At 45.9% G+C, this 17757-nt stretch overlaps 1 protein-coding gene across 2 annotated transcripts in view; it reads left to right on the top strand.

Moving 5' to 3' along the window:
* LOC146869314 (solute carrier family 12 member 6-like) overlaps positions 1-17757 on the top strand; it is an 818593-nt gene that overhangs the window by 144239 nt on the left and 656597 nt on the right. For both annotated transcript variants that reach the window (XM_085648043.1, XM_085647962.1), the window contains exon 2: positions 6218-6306. In XM_085648043.1, the coding sequence (XP_085504169.1) occupies positions 6218-6306 (89 nt within the window). The remainder of the gene's footprint in view (positions 1-6217; positions 6307-17757) is intronic.

Here is a 17757-nt window from a genome sequence, read left to right as displayed (position 1 = left end):
CTAAACGGTTGACAGACTACTTCACCACTAATGGAGGTACGGCTAGTTCTCGGCTGGTAGAGTGGGAGGCGTGCAAGGTGGTGGTGAGGGGGTTTTGCTTAGGGAAGACAGTTGGCACAAGTTGCTTGGTAACACAGGAGTTGGAAGAGATAGAAGCCTGGATACTCCTGGCAGATAACGAAGCGGCGGAGGGGGGACAAACAGGGGACCGACTTGTGGAGCTGAGGAGCCAGTATCACCATGCCTGGGACCGACTGAGGGCCATAGTCTGGCAAACGCATCAAGCTGCCCAGCATGCAGAAGGAGGAAGGGGGAGTAAACTACTCGCGTGGTTGATTAGGCTGGTGGGCAGGGGGTCCCCCATAACCAGTGTTACGGATTTTACGGGCCAGATACTAACCTCTCCAGGTGATATCAATGGAGCGAATGTACTATGAGGCCTTATACGATGACCCTGACCCATGTGAAGTTGCATCAATGCAGCGGTACCTGGAGACTCAAGGTTTAGTGCAGCTGGACCGTACCTATCAGACTCAACTGGCTGCTCCGCTGGGGGTAGGAGCTATCAAAGAATCGATAAGAGAGATGGCGAAGGGGAACACACCTGGGTCAGATGGCCTGCCCGCGGAGTTCTATGCTACGTATATTGATATACTGGCTCCTCAATTGGAACGGGTTTATGCTCTGGCCCTGGAAGCTGGACTGTTACCTCCCTCGATTAGGGAAGCATTGGTGATTCCCCTCCCGAAAACAAATTCGGATCAGGCCCCACTATCCGATTTCCGACCACTTTCCATGCTGAATATGGATTTTAAGATCCTGAGTAAGGCCTTAGCGTTGAGACTTCTTCCCCATATGCGGCAACTGGTCCACACGGACCAATGCGGCTGTATTCCAGCTCGCTCGACGTCAAGTAATTTGAGACGTCTTTATCATGTGATGTTCCACCCCTCACTTGGCGATTTCCCGGATGCCGTTGTGATAGCCATCGACCTGGAGAAAGCTTTTGATTCCGTCCGGTGGGACTTTCAAATTCGCAGTTATGATGGAGATGCAGCTGGGAGACGGCTGGTTGCAATGGATTAAGCTCCTCTACAAGAGCCCGAGTGCACGAGTACGGACGGGAGGCACCATCTCGTCCCCCTACCCCATCTATAGGGGGACTGGGCAGGAAAGCCCGTTATCCCCATTGATCTTTGCACTCTCCATGGAACCTCTGGCCGCACGCATACGGAGGGAGGCGTAGGGAGTGGGAATACCGATAGAGGGAGCGAATCATATCATTTCCTTATACGTGGACGATGTCCTGACTTATTTGAGAGACTGCTCTACGGGAGTCCGGATGATCATGGACTTGTTTGGAGAATTCGCAGCCTTTTCAGGCCTACGAGTGAATACACGAAAGACCTTTGTCTTCCCGCTTAGGACTAGCATGCCCCGACCTGTGACAGTGCCGAACACATTGGTATGGGCACCGGTTTCCATTAAATACCTCGGGATTCAGATATACCACACACAGATGGATATGTTCGAAGGGAATCTGGGGGCTTCTTTAAGAAGCCTCAGGTCCCAGGTCACATTTTGGCACTCACTAAAGTTGCCCCTTATGGCCCGCCTGGCACTTTCTAAAATGGTGATGCTCCCCCGGTTGTTGTATCACTTTGTGAACGTTCCAGTGCTGATCCCCAGGGCTTGGTTTCAGACGTTGGATGAACTCCTGTGTTCTCTTATATGGGATGGTGGCCGGAACCGGGTATCGTTGCAAACGTTGAGGCTGCAGTTGGCTTCCGGAGGACTCGGAGCCCCGGATTTCGAAGGGTACTATCTGGCGGCACAGCTGCAGTGGCTGACTCGCTGGTTGGGCGGTAGAGACAGTGACACTATATTGCTGCCGATGGGGACGGCTCCAGCCAGATTATATCCTCGACTTTTGGATAGGCGGCAAAAGATACTACCTATGGGGGTACTGCTTTCCGTGGCGGTGAAATGCTGGGACCCCTGTGTGACACGTTCCCGAGCCCGAACACGGTATGCTACAGGTATCCCCCCTCACAGGTATCCCGCAGGCAGGAAGAGGACCACCGCTTACCCACCAACAATTGACTGGGTGGTATGAGGCGGGGATACACACCATTGGGGATTGTTATAGGGATGGTGAGTGGCTCCCACTACAGGAATTCCTGGAATACCATGAGCTCCCGGCGGGACAGTTCCTGAATTACCATAGGCTGAGACGGGCCATAGTTGAGTTATGGGGACCCCACACTACGGAACTGGATCCACACTCGGCACTGGAAGCGGTGGCAACTTTGGGCTCGGCGGGCCACCTGATCAGATGGCTGTACTTGGCAATACGGGGTTTGACGCCAGAAGAATTGGGAGGCCTTAGGGGGAGATGGGCGGCTTCCCTAGGCAGGCCTTTCACAGATCAAGAGTGGCAGAAAGTCATACGAAGCCCCAAGAAGGTATCTCGAAACACTGCATTTAAGGTGCTACAGTTTAATGTGCTCCACAGGACATACCTGACCCCGCATAGGCTGAATACTATTTATCAGCGGACGGACATCTTCTGCGCTAGATGTGCAGCCCTAGACGTAGATTTTGACCATATGATGTGGTCTTGCCCCCAGCTTGTTGTGTATTGGGGTGAGGTCCTGGCACAAGTCAATAGAGTGCTGGAAGGGACTCTGGCTTGTACCCCAGAGGTCTGTTTACTGGGTCTCTATCCCAGACCTAAGGCTCGCAAGCTGGGGCACCGGTTTGTAGACTTAGTGCTTTTATTGGCGAAGAGCCAGATAGCGCTGAGGTGGAAGGCTAAAATTACCCCGTCTATAATGCTCTGGGGAGCAGAGGTCACACGATGGGCAAGGGCAGAGGAGAAGGCCCTTATTACAGAAGACAGAATCACCAAGAGGCGCAAACCGCTTGCCGAGCGCTGGGGAGCTATTGTCCAGGCATGGGAGTCTAGGGATGATCCGGAGAGGAGTGATAGTGAGGAGCTGGAGACACTGGAGGACCGGACAGGGGTTGGGTGAAATAGTGGGGATAAACTATTGGTTAGGCGGACCCTGGGCTTGAGATGAGGTGATATGGGTATTTCCTTGCCTCTCTCCCTCTTGTTTTTTTTTCTTCTTTTTTTTTTTTTTTTTGCTTTTCTAGTTTTCTGTTCCCTCCCCCCCCCAACCGCACTACCCCGCCTTTGTTGGGGGGGGATCCACACTGATAGTAATGCATGACTCTAGAGGACCATGGGATAGGGGTAGGCCCCTGGCGGGATTCAGTTATTGTTTGGTGGTTTGGTTACCCTATAAAGGAATTGAGCTCAGTGATGAATATTTGGAGCATATACGGAGGGTTTTGGCCTTATTGAAATTGTCATGTAAGGAATAGAGTTAAGGAGACATTTAGACCTTGTCAACCCCCTTGCAACTATGAATGGGGGGATTTCTGGCACAGATCCCTACATAAACCATATGAGGCAAGGGAATGATGGCTTTCTGAAACTGTACTCAAGGTAATGGGGATTTTCTTTGTTTCCTTCTCCTTCCTAATCTTGGTATAATGCAAACTGTACTGTATCAGGAAGATCCTTTCTTTTTTTTTTGTTATATGATAACTTGTGCAAATGCCAATACAAATTATAAAAAAATAAATAAAAAGATTCTGCAGACACCCGTAAGGTAGACCGTTGGAACTGATCTCAGGTCCTGGGCATGGCAAATATAGCCAAATGCTTAACAGTACGTGAAAGTGGTCGGCAGTACTGAGACATTTGAGAAAATCTACTGTACGTAGGTCAAACAAGATGGAACAGTCAGGATAAAGCCACACTTACAGCCTCGATGTGGTACAATGGGCTGATGCCTAGAGTGTCTCAATGTCGGAGATGGCAAGCTGTGTAAAATAAATATAGTGTTAAGCGTTAGTTCTGGTGTCTACAGTAGTCCTTTAGTCTATGGTGTCTGGGAGTTGCTCTGGAAGACCTGAGCATGATGAGACAGGTGGGAGTTAAAAGGAGAAGAGGAAGGAAATGGACAAGTCAGAGGAGATAACTACTGGAGAGGACGATTAAGGTCAACATACAGGCTTTAGCAAAGCCTGTTGGTTTGGCTATGGATGTATGATCCGAGAATGGGAACATAGGCAAGCACAAATCTGCAAGTTTGTGTCACTTCACTGTGTATTTTGCTGCATGGATTAGCAAGCTTGGCGACTAAAAAACAGATCAAAGACATAACAAGTACAGAATTTGACAGAGATTGGTAATTCATATGTTGCCACATTAAAGCCAGAACTATTCGTTTTGACAATGCTTGTAGAACAGGAGCAGTAGAACCAGTGGTGTGGATTTAGGGGGCGAAGATGGGTTTGTAAGGTTTAGACAGAACAAATCTATCACTATTTCCGTATGACCTCTCGATATACCGCAGTTGACTAGACGGGTCCAGATAAAAGGTCTGCTCGGGAATGTGAGTTTATTGGACTCAGTCTAGCCTATAGGGGAACTGGAGAGGCTTGATTGGGGCCACTCACTGAAATATCCTAAATGCAGATGCTATATCCAGATAGGAGCCAATGCTTGCTATGTCATTGAACTCTAGTTGTATCTAGATGATGAGACCCGGAAGGCGAATTTCGGTCTGGGGTTGCTTGTTATCCTGTTAAGATGTGCACCATTTAGTTCGTCTTAGCTGTTGTGTTGAGGCAGAACTGGGGCTGGTTTGCATGTGATTGGTCACTTTCTGTAGCAGCACAGCGCGAGACTGGACGTGGAAAACACCGGCTTAGAACTGGAAGCTCGTACGGTGGTGAGCACTTGGTTGCATTCAAGAAATTGGTACTAATGGAGTGTACATGATGGCTGGAATTGGGAATTTTACTACTGGAGGAGATCAAAGTGTTTGAGGAGATTGATCACCACGTACCCTTCAGAGCTCTGTCTTTCACTCTCTTGCGTTCCTTTTGCCTCTTCTTCCCTTCACATGTATCCCCCTCTAACCCATTATAAGTAGCTTTTTGTTTTCCCTCTCTGTTCCTCACATTGATATGCACTTTCCTCCTACAATATTTTTTCTCTCTCTACGGGACTATCTGTCTCCCTACCTTTCTCTATCCTCTTTCTGCCTCCCCTCGATGATTTTAAGGTGCGAATGTCCACTGTGTGAGTCATCTAGTCCTGGTTATTCTTCCTTTGTATTTTGGTACTTATTCAGAACGTGGAATGCAAAATTACTAGTTTCGGAATGTACATATTAACCCCTTGAGTGCCCCGCCCTTTCCACGCCCTGTGCCGGGCGTTTCATTAGCGGGCGGGGCTCATGACGAGATAGTCTCGTCATGGGCACAGCGCAACCGCGGCCCATGACGAGACCTTCTCGTCATGGGCACTCAAGGGGTTTAAAAAAAAAAAAAGTTTTGTGCACCTAACCTGTGAGATTTTCGGGACAATTTCAGACCACTTTGCTGTCTGCCTCTTTATGTCGCCCAAGTACTAGTACCTAGTAACAAAATCTGTTTCCCTCTTCCCTAAGTGCTAGTTCCAATAACCAGCCGTCAAGATTCAAGCCCCATTACCTGCCAACCATGTATCACTTGTCAGCCAGTCCCACTTACATCATGGCTCTACCTTCTTCAGCTCTCACCCCCCCTAATACTTCCTGTAAACAGCCTCTCACCTCGCCATCTGGAAAACTCCCTGGAATGCCTCCTTCCCAGGTGCAGTCCCCCACAACTGAGCTCCGTTCATACAGACCCAAGGCGCAGTACCTGCTATGGTCTCCCTACGTACTGCACAAAGCCGTTTCACTAACACTTTTGTCTGGCAGTGCTTTCCCCACAGCCCCGCATTTCACTTACCTTCATGAGAAATTATTTTTGCAGTACCTGGTCAGTTGTGTCACAGGTGGCACATTAGGGTAGAGAGTCCTCTGCCCCTAGGAAATTGCCACTCTGGTCTTTTTTGGTGCATTCTTGTTTTAAGTTTGTGTTTGGCGAAGACCTCTAAAAGTGAGAAGTGTTTATTACGATTCTTGTTCAGAAGGAGGCGTTTTAGAATCTATAAATATTTTCTTAAGATTTGAGAATGGGAAGGTCGACCTTTATTGATTTTCAGGGCCCCAGCGCCGATCAATCACTGCGTCTGCAGGGCAACACTCAGAACATGGCCGAATGCAGCAGTTTACGACCTCATTAATTCTTTTTTTCTTTCCCTTTGCAGGAGACACTCCGAGGAAAGATTCTGTGTTACACCTCAACAGCTTTGACAATGGAGAAGAGTCTTATGGCCGGAACCTGGCGCTATTTGAGGTGAGCGTCAGCGTGAGTTTGTATGGTGTGGCGGATGGGACTGGGAGGCACGTGTCGTTAGTAATGCGCCCTTTATTGGACTTTATCTGCCATCTGAGAGATTCTTAATACCGTGATCTCTGCCAGACCATTCAGCATCCCCCAAGCGACTCCTTCACATGCAGTTAATCTTTCCCTACTTCGAGCCCACTATGGCACAGTGTGTAGGAACACTGCTCACATCTGCTTTATCTACTACAAACCTAAGTACCTTCTGCACACACAAAGTGCTCCATAAACCGTCCATTCAGATTAGCCAAGAGTTCTGCGATATTTGTTGTGCTCCTTTACGGTCCCTATCTATACCCAGCATATATGATGCATAGCATCATATTGTGATATGCGTTCGCTTCAGCCATAGCAACTCTATAGGTGTGATTGAGCCTCACTTTCTATTGACAAGACTTTTTTGGGTTTGCGAATAATTTTGACATAATTAACAAATCTGCAAAAAATTTGGATCCCAATAGGCCTTCCAGCTACGTCTTGTTGTGTCAGGCTTCCTTAATATCTGTCCAGGAGAGGATAAGGTAACCATGGTAGCAGCGGGGGTTAAAAACAGAAGTGTTTTTCACTGTAGGTCACCTAGGAGTGTGTGCCCCACAGAATTGCACTGAACCTGCCCTAAAATTAGACTTTAACTTTCAATGTGTTTTTTGTGGTTTATTTATAAATCGTAAAGTAGTTTTTTTTTTATATTTAAGTTATAAACAGCGGACATCTGAAAGTTCATTTAAATGCGTTTCTTGATTTTGTTATAACTTTATCAGCTATCGACAAAACAGTATGTAATGTGGCAGACGCTTACATGTTTACATTGCTTTTCGGACTGTGTAGTTTAATGTAGATCTGAGAATGTTAGCACTTTTTGTCAAATGTACCCGAAATTGTGAAGGTGATTACCACATTAGTTCCACACACTGGGGAGGGGTAGGAGAAACTACTCCTACTTCGACCTCCTCAACAACAATCTTCGCACACAAAAGGAAGTAGGAGTGAAAGACTCACCGCTTAAAGACATGATAGACAAAGTCAACATGTTTGAAAAACTACCCTCACCCACAAAGCAACATGTTTTTGAATGTAAAAATGAACATATTTCTTTCACTTTATTATTTTTTTGACTTGCAGATTAATAATCCAGAGTGTGGATACGAGACCCACACGTAAGTACTGGTTCAGTCTTAGACCCTCAAATACAGAATAGAGGTCGTGACGGTAGGGCTCTTTCTCAGTCCTGAAGAAAACCGGGGAAGAGACAAATAGCCGGCTGAAACATGTTGACCATTCTGCAGTGAGGAGGGGCGAATGGTGCATAATAAAACCATGCTCGCCACCATCCTTGAGGTCGATGGACCTTTTCAACTCTAGCCGGGGAGTCCAGGAATAAAATAGGCTTTGGGACATCCCTGAGCTAGTTTTAATATATTTTCCTGCACTTTTCATATCTTTGATCCCTATTATTGTTTGTTTTGCCTCCCACCCTATTGCTCCATCCCAGGCGTTGGTCTGCGCAGGGGTGTGTTAGCAGCCCTATGATGAAGCATGCCACATTCGTGTGTGTGAGGGCAGTTTTTCAAACATTTTGTCTTTGTCTATCATAACTCTATAAGCTTTGAGTCTTTTCACTCCTACTTCCTTTTGTGTGTGGCGATTACCACATTAGCCCAGTGCTGGTATCTCAAGATTGTGCAGATACGTCGCAAAGGAAATTTAATATACTTTTACAGGGTTTTGGGTGTGAAAAACGTGTTTGTTATTAGCACAGCTTTTCAGTTAAGCACTAAGCCGGTGTCTCACGCTTTTGGCAGATGAAGGTGTGGGTCCCGTGCTCACTACGCCACTGGAATCAAGCTATCCTGGCTGAAGAGGGGTGAAACCCCGAAACCGGTCCTAGGATGCTTGATTCCGGTCCAGGGAAGACTTGGCTTGGCAGTTCAGGCTGGACTGTTCCCATGAGGCACAGGGTCAAGACTGATTTGCATATGGCCATGTCTGAACTGGGGTGGCGTGGTGAGCAAAATAACGATGGATTAAACCCAGATCTGTGACTTGGGGTGAATGTTTTGCCAATGTGAAACATTCCGTCCATCATCTTGTGTGTTTTGCTGTTCCCCCTATGTGGGAAGGGTATGCCCAGACGTGGGTCCCATGCTCACTACGCCACTGGAGTCAAGCCATCCTGGCTGAAGTGGGGTGAAACCCCGAAACCGGTCCCAGGATGCTTGATTCCGGTCCAGGGAAGACATGGCTTGACAGTTCGGGCTGGACTGTTCCCATGAGGCACAGGGTCAAGACTGATTTGCATATGGCCATGTCTGAACTGGGGTGGCATGGTGAGCAAAATAACGATGGATTAAACCCAGATCTGTGACTGGGGGTGAATGTTTTGCCAATGTGCAACATTCTGTCCATCATCTTGTGTGTTTTGCAGGACACAGTAAAGAACATAGGCAGCATTTAACAAACCTGCATGAAATGTAGACGATATTTGTCAAGTTAAATCCAGTGTTGGCATCACAAGATTCATGCAGATGTGTGAAGGGGGTACACATTTAAATGGCAGCAGTAAACAAAACAAAAAAAACGAGCAGTGTCGTAGACCTTATGCAGCTGGTTAAGTGTCATGGTGCCTGTTTCAAAATCCCACTACCCATCGCCAAACGCGTGCAGCAGGGATTGGGTGTGTGGCCTGCAGCCAGCACTCACTCCATATGGCCATGCATAGGAACACTGCCATATCCTGAGGCCAACCCAAGCTGCGTACTGCCAAAGGACGTTGGTCTTGTGAAGATAGGTACATGACCTGGCCAAAGGCCGTACACAGTTGGGGTCACAAAGGTTGGCATCGAGAGAAGTTGCACGTAGGGCATGGTTGCAGGCCAGCTCTGTAACAATCCTTTGATGCTTATGGCTTGGGACTGTCTGTAGTGCGGTGGATGTCAAGGTGATTAAGCAGCTGCTGCTGGGCGTGACCAAATGCAGTGCACAGTGGAAATAAGTGTAAGTTAGGTTTTCTCTGCTCAAGACACATTTACAAGTGTTTAAAGAATCCTCAGAAATTCACTTTAAAACAACAGCTAAAGTACATTGATGACTTGGAATTGAAACCGAAAACCCACAGAAAATGGTCAGTTATGGTTAGCAACACAAATCCTAACTTTTTCTACCTCCATGCAAACACTGTCACAAGAACCCCTCGAGTGCATTATTGGGCTCTATTACACAGTTGCCACACCTATATATATATAGAGAGAGAGCACAAGGTCTAGTTTAAAGTCTGCAAGAGTGTGTCTAGTTATCATTACCTTTCAGTTACCATATTTGACACACCTGCAGGAAACTTGGCACATAATTAGCACCATAGGCTGCATTTTGTTATGCCAAGTCTCATGCTTATTTATCTCGGGAGAAAGGTTAAAGGAGGGATCAAAAATGAGTTTTCCATTATGGGTTCTGTTAGAATATTTGCTCTGTTACAGTAAAAACTGCTGAATAGAATTACATCACACTTGCATACTAGAACTTTACTTCGTAACATTTGGTTGATCTGCACAAAATGTGAGATAGTCGAATTGCACTTAACTTGCTCATCATCTAAATTTCATGCAGATTTGTCAAATTCGGCCAAATTCATTATTAAAACTATTTTGAACCTTCCACTCTATTAACTTTTCCTTAGGACCAAGAGAAAACTGACAAGTCGCTATATCCAGCTTTGCAGCTGGTGTGGCTGAGACTGGGTGTAGAACTTGGGCGCTCCACATAGCCAAGAGTCTTACGTGTTTGGTTTGCTTGGCATGAGTGAATGGCAGGGCCTGGTACAATCATATTGACCCCCGACCTCACACATCCCATTGCACTCCTTACACTTTCACCTCTGTATGTGTGGAAAACGTGTAATATTTTACTTGGCATAAGCGACAGCCATTTTGGCTGTGGTGTCCCTTTAAGTTTCCTTCGTAATTCTTTCGTCTTTTCACTTTGCCTGTGCTATCTATTTTAGTTGACTTCCTGATTCAGATAAAAGCAATGTACGTGCTGAGGTTTTGTAGCTGTCAGAGCACCTGGTCTCTGTTAACTGTCAACCATTTACTACTGCCATAAGCACTCCTGCTCCCCCTCCCACTTTGCTGACCAAGTGATTATTCATCTGCCCTTGTTTGCTGAAAACTAATTCTAAAACTCGCTCTCCCTATTTCTGTTCACATGCTTACAGTGCAGAAAACATGTATAAAAGCCCTGTGTTCTGTGACTTTAGTGTACTACCTCGGGCAGCACTTGAGAGTGCTGTGTGGATGTGGTCCCACTTATGAGTGATTAATAAACTTGTTGTTTATTCCCAACTCCAGTGCTGATCTCTATTTTGTTGGTCTTTGAACCCGTGGACAAAAGGGTGACCCTGCACCAGTGTACCCCTGAAAAAGTACATTTCCACAGGTGGTGCCCAACGAGTGGCCCCATCGGAGACGCGGCCGTCCGAAGGAGTGGTCTTGACAGAAGACCGAACATTTACTGAGGAAGCGCACTGCACGAGGAGACCTTTGTCTTTGCAGGCCGACATGACTTTTCCAGTTTTCCCGATTTGACCCTCCAGGTGGCGGCCGGTCTCGACGGGGTTTCTTTGGCGCATTCTGTAGTGACCATTAGGTCAACCGGAGATCGGCAGGTGGGAGTTGGAGTCTTCTGTTTGGTAAGGTCGCTAAAGCGGCACTCTTGATTTGTTAAACCTGGGCTTTTTGTTATTCAACCTTTGCAAAGTTTGAAGGCAGGTAATGTGGAGATTTTTCTCCTTTCAAAATATTTGGAGTAGTATTATTTTACTAATATTTGTAGAACATGCCTGCTCTCAGCACACTCCGTAGATGGTTTTGCTGCTCTGGAGGTACCAAAGAAAGTCTTTAACAAAGTCAGCCGACTTCCCCCAGAGGGGAAACCAAATCGAGATATGTATGTCAAATATGGAATTTCTTCCATAATGTACGGTCCACTGTGGAACAAATACACAAAAAAGATTCTGATCTACAATGGCCAGTAAATGGGTCATTTGATTTTAAAGGTTCAATATGTAGAGCAGTGTTTATTGAAAGGAAAAAGTAGACAGGATATGTTTGATTGTGTGCGTATGTGGGAGAAAAGTGCGAGAGAGAGCGAAAAGAGGAGAATCTATAGCAGAAAAAGAACAACGAAAAACGATATATCAAAAAGCGCTAGAATCCTATTAGAACGCCCCCCCCCCCACCCCGTATACATTTCCCACTCCAAGTGCCCCTGTTGAGATTTCTGACGACGCACATTTGTCTTCAGATGACAAAGAACAAGATAAACAAGATGGGCTACAGACTCGCTCTACTTTGACTGAAGCAGAAAAGGATACCTTAAAAACCGCTGCTAGGGAGGAGGCTCATCGGTCTCGAGCGGCATCGCTCATTGTAACTATGGTTCAACAGTGGAACAGCGCAGAGCAATTTTATTTTGTAGAAAAATTTGTTTGGGAGGTAATATTTGATTATAGACAAATTTCTCAGGAACTAGAGCCAGTTGATATAAATACTGATTACAAACGCTTAACAGAGGGGATTTTTCCTTTTTCAGACCTATCTGACATGATTAGACTAGTGGTTAAAATACGAGACGTAACATTGTGTTTACGAAAGGAGCAAGAGTTAGCTAGAACACAGAGAGGTATAGAAGCAGTTCAATCTCAAGCACAAAGTGTAGACGCCCCGGTGGAAGAGGCTGCACCCAGTAGTACTACAGTTACTGTAAAACCTATGCGTGAAGCTGCACCCCTGTTTGTTCCTCCGAAGGGTGCGGGAACCAATGATGATAAAACTTTGGATAATGCAAAAGGATATTTTATATAGAATTGGGTTTATACTCCTTGGAGTAAAGCTGATGTGATGGCTCTTAAAGCTGCTTTGCCTGACCCCCGGAAAAATCCTGCCGCCTTCTATGAGGAGGTGGAAGGAGCCATTAGCTCCTGAACTATGACTTTGCCAGATATTGATATGTTCTTTGGGCTTATTTTGCCTCCTGATATGTGGAGAACAATATGTAAAATAGATGACAATGTAGCATATGGTGATACATGGGAACATTTAGAACAAATGGATGCGGAAAGGGAGCCTGCGCAGAAACCTCAAGAGGAGATATTCGATAAAGCTCTTGTGACTAAGTTAAAAACTCTCATACCCCCTAAGAAAATAGAATGGACTACATTAGCGTCCTGTAAACAGGAAACGTATGAGTCAGTTTCTGATTTCTTTTCAAGGTTTGAGGAAACATTCCATGATTTTAGTGGTCAGTCATTGGCCGATGATACGGGTAAGCATTTGTTTGTTGATAAATTTGTCGCTAATATGTCACCGGAAATAGCTAGTCGCTTAAAGGCCAGCGAGAGTTCTCGGACACGTCTTCCCCAGTTTCCCTTTTGACTATGGCCTAATATTATGAGCAGCAGGAACAGGAAGCAAAAGGCAGGGAAGATAAGAAGGTTAAGGAGTTACAGACCAAAGTTATGTTGGCTCAAATATATGGTCCACCGTTTAGGGGAGGGGGAAGAGGCGGATGTGCAATGTATACACCTGGAGCACTCCCTCAAGCAAATTTGTCCCCTGATTAGTGTGCTTATTGTAAAGAGACTGGGCATTGGCGTTCTGAGTGCCCTCTTTTGCGAGGTCAGCAGTATCAGCGGGGAAGGGGCAGTATGAGAGGACTCCCAGGAAATTAAGGAAACAGGGGAGGTATGGGAGCTCGTCCCAGGTTTGAGGCAGTTGAACAAGGACCAAATTACTCTAATACCTTTGATAGACTAAATCAATATCAAAAGTCTGATTATTCTGCTGATGCCCTTGCGGATTCCGACTATGCATAGGGATGCCTAGGATGGGGTAAGGAACCGGTTGAGGTGCCAGTAGATTAAATAGGTCCTTATATTGACGCAAACATCTTGGGATCTACTGATCGGTTTCTGGTTGATACAGGGGCTACTCATAGTGCTCTGTCTAAAAAACTGGTTCCTAGGGCTTCCATGTCTGCCACAATGATAACGTCGATAGGATTCGATGGGACACCTACACCTAGCCCACTTTCAGAGCCACTTGAATTCAGGCTTGATAAATTCACTGCAGCAGGTCCATTTTTGCTTTCCCCTACCACACTTGACAATATTATGGGTGTCGATGTGCTTAAATATTTTCGTGCCACAATACGTTGTTCTTTGGAAGGTGTGCGTGTTATTTTGAATGACAATTATCCAATGGTTGTGAGGTCTTGTCTTATCAATGAGGATGTTTCTCTGGCCTCCTTACCCAGTACTTTGTGGGCTAAATCAGATACCGATGTGGGTCAAATGGTTATTCCACCTGTACATATTCAAGTAAAGGAGGGTGTCTCATTGCCTCGACTGCCCCAATACAAAATATCCAGAGAAGGTGAAGAAGCATTAGCACATATTGTTCAAGATTTGATTAAAGTGGGGTTAGTGGAAGAGGTCCCCTATAACACTTGCAATAGCCCTATCCTCCCTACTTTGAAAAAAGACAGTGATACTAAAATCTACAGATTCATTATTGATTTGCGAGAAGTTAATAACATTTTAGTGCCCCAATATCCAGTAGTTTCTGACATCACTACACTTCTCACTAGGGTCCCTCCTACTGCCACTACATTTACGGTGATCGATTTGAAGAATGCTTTCTTCTCGATACCCATTCACACTGACAGTTATTTGTTCGGGTTCACCCTGAAAAATAGATCATATCGGTTCTGTAGAGCTCCCCGGGGCTATACAGAGAGTCCCAGAATTTACAGTCCGGCATTAAAAAGGCAGCTTGATTCCTTTCCTGTACCCAAAGGGATGGCTCTTATCCAATACGTCGCTGACATCTTGTTAGCTGCAGATACCCCTGAGTAGTGTAAAAACGGAACACTGTTATTGTTATCATTTCTTGCCTCTCAGAATCACAAAGTCTCTGGAAAGAAATTGCAATTTTGTAGACAGCAGGTTACCTATTTAGGTCACCTCCTGTCTAAGGAGGGACGTGCACCTACACCAGACCGCAATCAGACTATTTTAGATACTCCCGTGCCCCGTACTCAGAAGGATGTTCGTACACTGATTGTCCTCACTTCTTTTTGTATGCAGTGGATCCCTAGTTTTTCACACATTAAACCTTTGTTGGCCTTTTTGACTAAAGACACTCGGATGTCCCTCCCATGGACTACTGAATGTCAGAATGCCTTCCAACAGTTACGCCAAGCTCTTTGCTCTGCACCAGTATTAGGAACTCCAGACTACACCAAGACTTTTACACTCTATGTCCACGAGAGGGAAGTTTGTGCCCTCTCGGTTTTAACACAAACACACGGTGATACGCAACGTCATTGTGCCTATTTCTCAGCTGTTCTTGACCCAGTCATCCGTGCGCTGCCTGGATGTTTTCGAGCAGTGGCAGCAACGGCTGTATCAATACGTCAGAGTGAAGGAATAGTTTTGTCACATAAACTGCTTGTGTTAGTACCCTATTCTGTTGATGCTTTGCTAAATCAAACGAAAACACAGCGTTTGACTAGTGCTCGCTTGACAGGATATGAATCGACACTTTTGGCCCCTCATATTACACTGAAAAGATGTTTGACAGTAAACCCTGCCACATTGTTGCCATTTCCATCTACTCAGCCACAGTCACAACAGTCACATGATTGTATATTCCTTACTGAAGAGCAAACAAAAGGCCGCATTGACCTACAAGATACACCTCTCTCTAGGGTTGATGGGGAGTTATGGGTTGACGGCATGTGTCTAAAATTGCCTGATGGCACCACATCTGCTGCCTATGCGATTACAACACTTCAGACAGTAGTTGAAACAGATCGCATCCCACAAAAGTCAGCCCAAGCGGCCGAATTGATTGCACTAACTAGAGCGTGTGAGCTTAGTACAGACTTACTTGTTAACATTTTTACCAACAGCCAGTACGCTTTCGGGGTGGCACACAATTTTGTCCGCTTATGGAAAAAAGGGGCTTTCTCACCTCACATGGGACACAGTGCATGGAGAATTAGTACATAATCTCCTTACTGCCCTAACCTATCCTAAGAAAGTGGCAATTGTTAAGTGTAGTGCACACAAGAAAGTGACTGATAAAATAGGAGCAGGTAATGCCTTTGCAGAGCGCACAGCACGTGAAACCGCAATGCAGCGAAGTACCACATCCATGTATGTAGTGAAGTCACAAGCTGAACGTTGGCATGATGCCAGGCAAGAGGTGCTGGACATGCAACAATCTGCTTCCGCTGATGAATTAGACTAATGGTCTAAGGAGGGCGCACTGGATGATGAGGGCTGCTGGAGGAATAAAGATATGACCAAATGGAAGTTACCAATAGCTTACTTATACCCCATGAGTCACATGGGCCGGCACATGTTGGTGCATCCTCAGTGACAAAACATCTTATGCAAGTTTGGAATCATCCTGATATTGCCGGCACTAATAACTTCAAATATGTCGTAGTAGTGGTTTGTGCCTTCAGTAATTGGGTGGAGGCGTATGCTACGAACGATAATAAAGCTCTCACGACAGCGAAAGTTCTCCTAAAAGAGTTCTTCCCTAGATTCGGCATTTGTCTGGTCTTATGGAGTGACAACGGACCTCATTTCATTGGGCAAGTTGTCGATTATGTCATGAAGGGGTTAGGGATTGAGCAGAAATTTCATGCTGCTTTTAACCCACAATCAGCAGGCTTGGTGGAGCGTTACAACTCGACCCTGAAATTGAAATTTGCGAAAATACAGGCTTCCACGTCTTTGAAATGGCCTGATGCTCTCCCCCTAGCACTACTTTCTATCAGATCAATACCACATACACGATCTGGCCTTACGCCATATGAGGTTGGGTTTTGGCAGGCCTATGAATATTTGAGGAATCCCTAAGCATCACCCAAAACATGATATACCCCATGTGTTGATGAGTGACTATTTGTCCCAGTTAACTGACAAATTGTCTTCTATTTATCAGCCGGTACGGGAAGCCCTTTCAGACAGGTCGCAGGGTGATGGCCATGATCTGCGGCCTGGTAACTTTGTCTTGACAAAGTCGTTTCAATGGACCAGTTCCTTAGCCCCTCGTTGGTGTGGGCTGGAACAAGTCCTTCTGGCTACTAGAACTGCAGTGCGAGTGACCAGCCGGAAGATTTGGGTGCATGCTACCCACTGTCGTAAAGTTCCGCATGCCCTCTTGAGCCCAGCTGCATTGACAGATCACCGTGACTTCCTGGTCACTGAGAGAGGACGAGCTGCGTCACCTGAAAGACCTGAGGAATTCTTCCCAGACCACGCAATCCCTGGTACATCTAGATATCTGCTTCGATCCAGGAAAAAAGTCATTTCAGTGCAGAGACTGTTTGAGCCACTATCCTGGGTGGTTAAAGACTGACTACAAAGGGGGGTAGCTTATTAGTGACTACTCGTCTCAACGTTAGTGAAGAAACCAACGCCTGCCCAGGACCTTAGGGCACCATCTGTTTTATTGTTTACCGACGAAATGAACATACCGGAGGAGAAGAAATCGAGTGCTGCAAAAGTCTAGTAAAAACATGATGCTCGCTATTGGACTAACTTTGACTGTTGTCATCTTTGCTGTCATAATGTGGGTTGTAGAGGAAGTAGCTACAGCTCAAAACTTACTGACTGCTACTGCTCCTGTCTCCACTGAACATTATTATTTTGCCCTTCCCGATCATGAAAGAAAGCATTGAATGTCGTACCTCAATAACACTTTCATACAAATGTTGCATCATACTCCTATTGCTACGAACATTACCAACTGCTGGGTATGTGAAATTATGCCAGCACAGCAGAAGAAGGGAGGAACGCCTTTCATTCCCTTGCCTTTCTCGCGTAATGGCAGCTGTAGAGCCTGGTTCGCACTGTTGCTGAAATTGCTAATATCACTTTAGCTGATGTAGGAGGACTTAATGCAAAGCTTAATAAAGTTTGTTACCCCGATGAGGAAGGGGACCCACAAGCCAAAGGAACTGTATGGGAAATGGAGGAGTATCGCGGAGGAAATTCCTCCAGATGTTAAGTTTTCCCCAACACTCGAACGGCCAAGGGTAAGTGGCCTTTGTCATCGCTATTACTAGAGTCTGAGCAAATCTGTGTGAGCAGTTTTGGTAGTATCCCAGTGAGAAAAAGTGACTGTACCACAGTATTGAACATTACTGGAACGAACAATTGCAGTTTATCTTCACACAACACTGTGGGGTGAGCCTTTTCAGGGGCCCACCAGTGCAGGGGTTCGCCCTTCTTTGTCCTTAAGTGCTTAGACTAACAAAATAGAGATTGGCACGGAAGCTGTAATATCAAAGGAAATAGATGTATTAACCTCTCATGAGGGAGACTACGTC

This window comes from Triturus cristatus, chromosome 1_1, assembly GCF_964204655.1.
Source record: "Triturus cristatus chromosome 1_1, aTriCri1.1, whole genome shotgun sequence".
Taxonomy (NCBI): domain Eukaryota; kingdom Metazoa; phylum Chordata; class Amphibia; order Caudata; family Salamandridae; genus Triturus; species Triturus cristatus.
The sequence above is the reverse complement of the archived record's forward strand: the minus strand, read 5'-3'. Positions and strand labels throughout refer to the sequence as shown.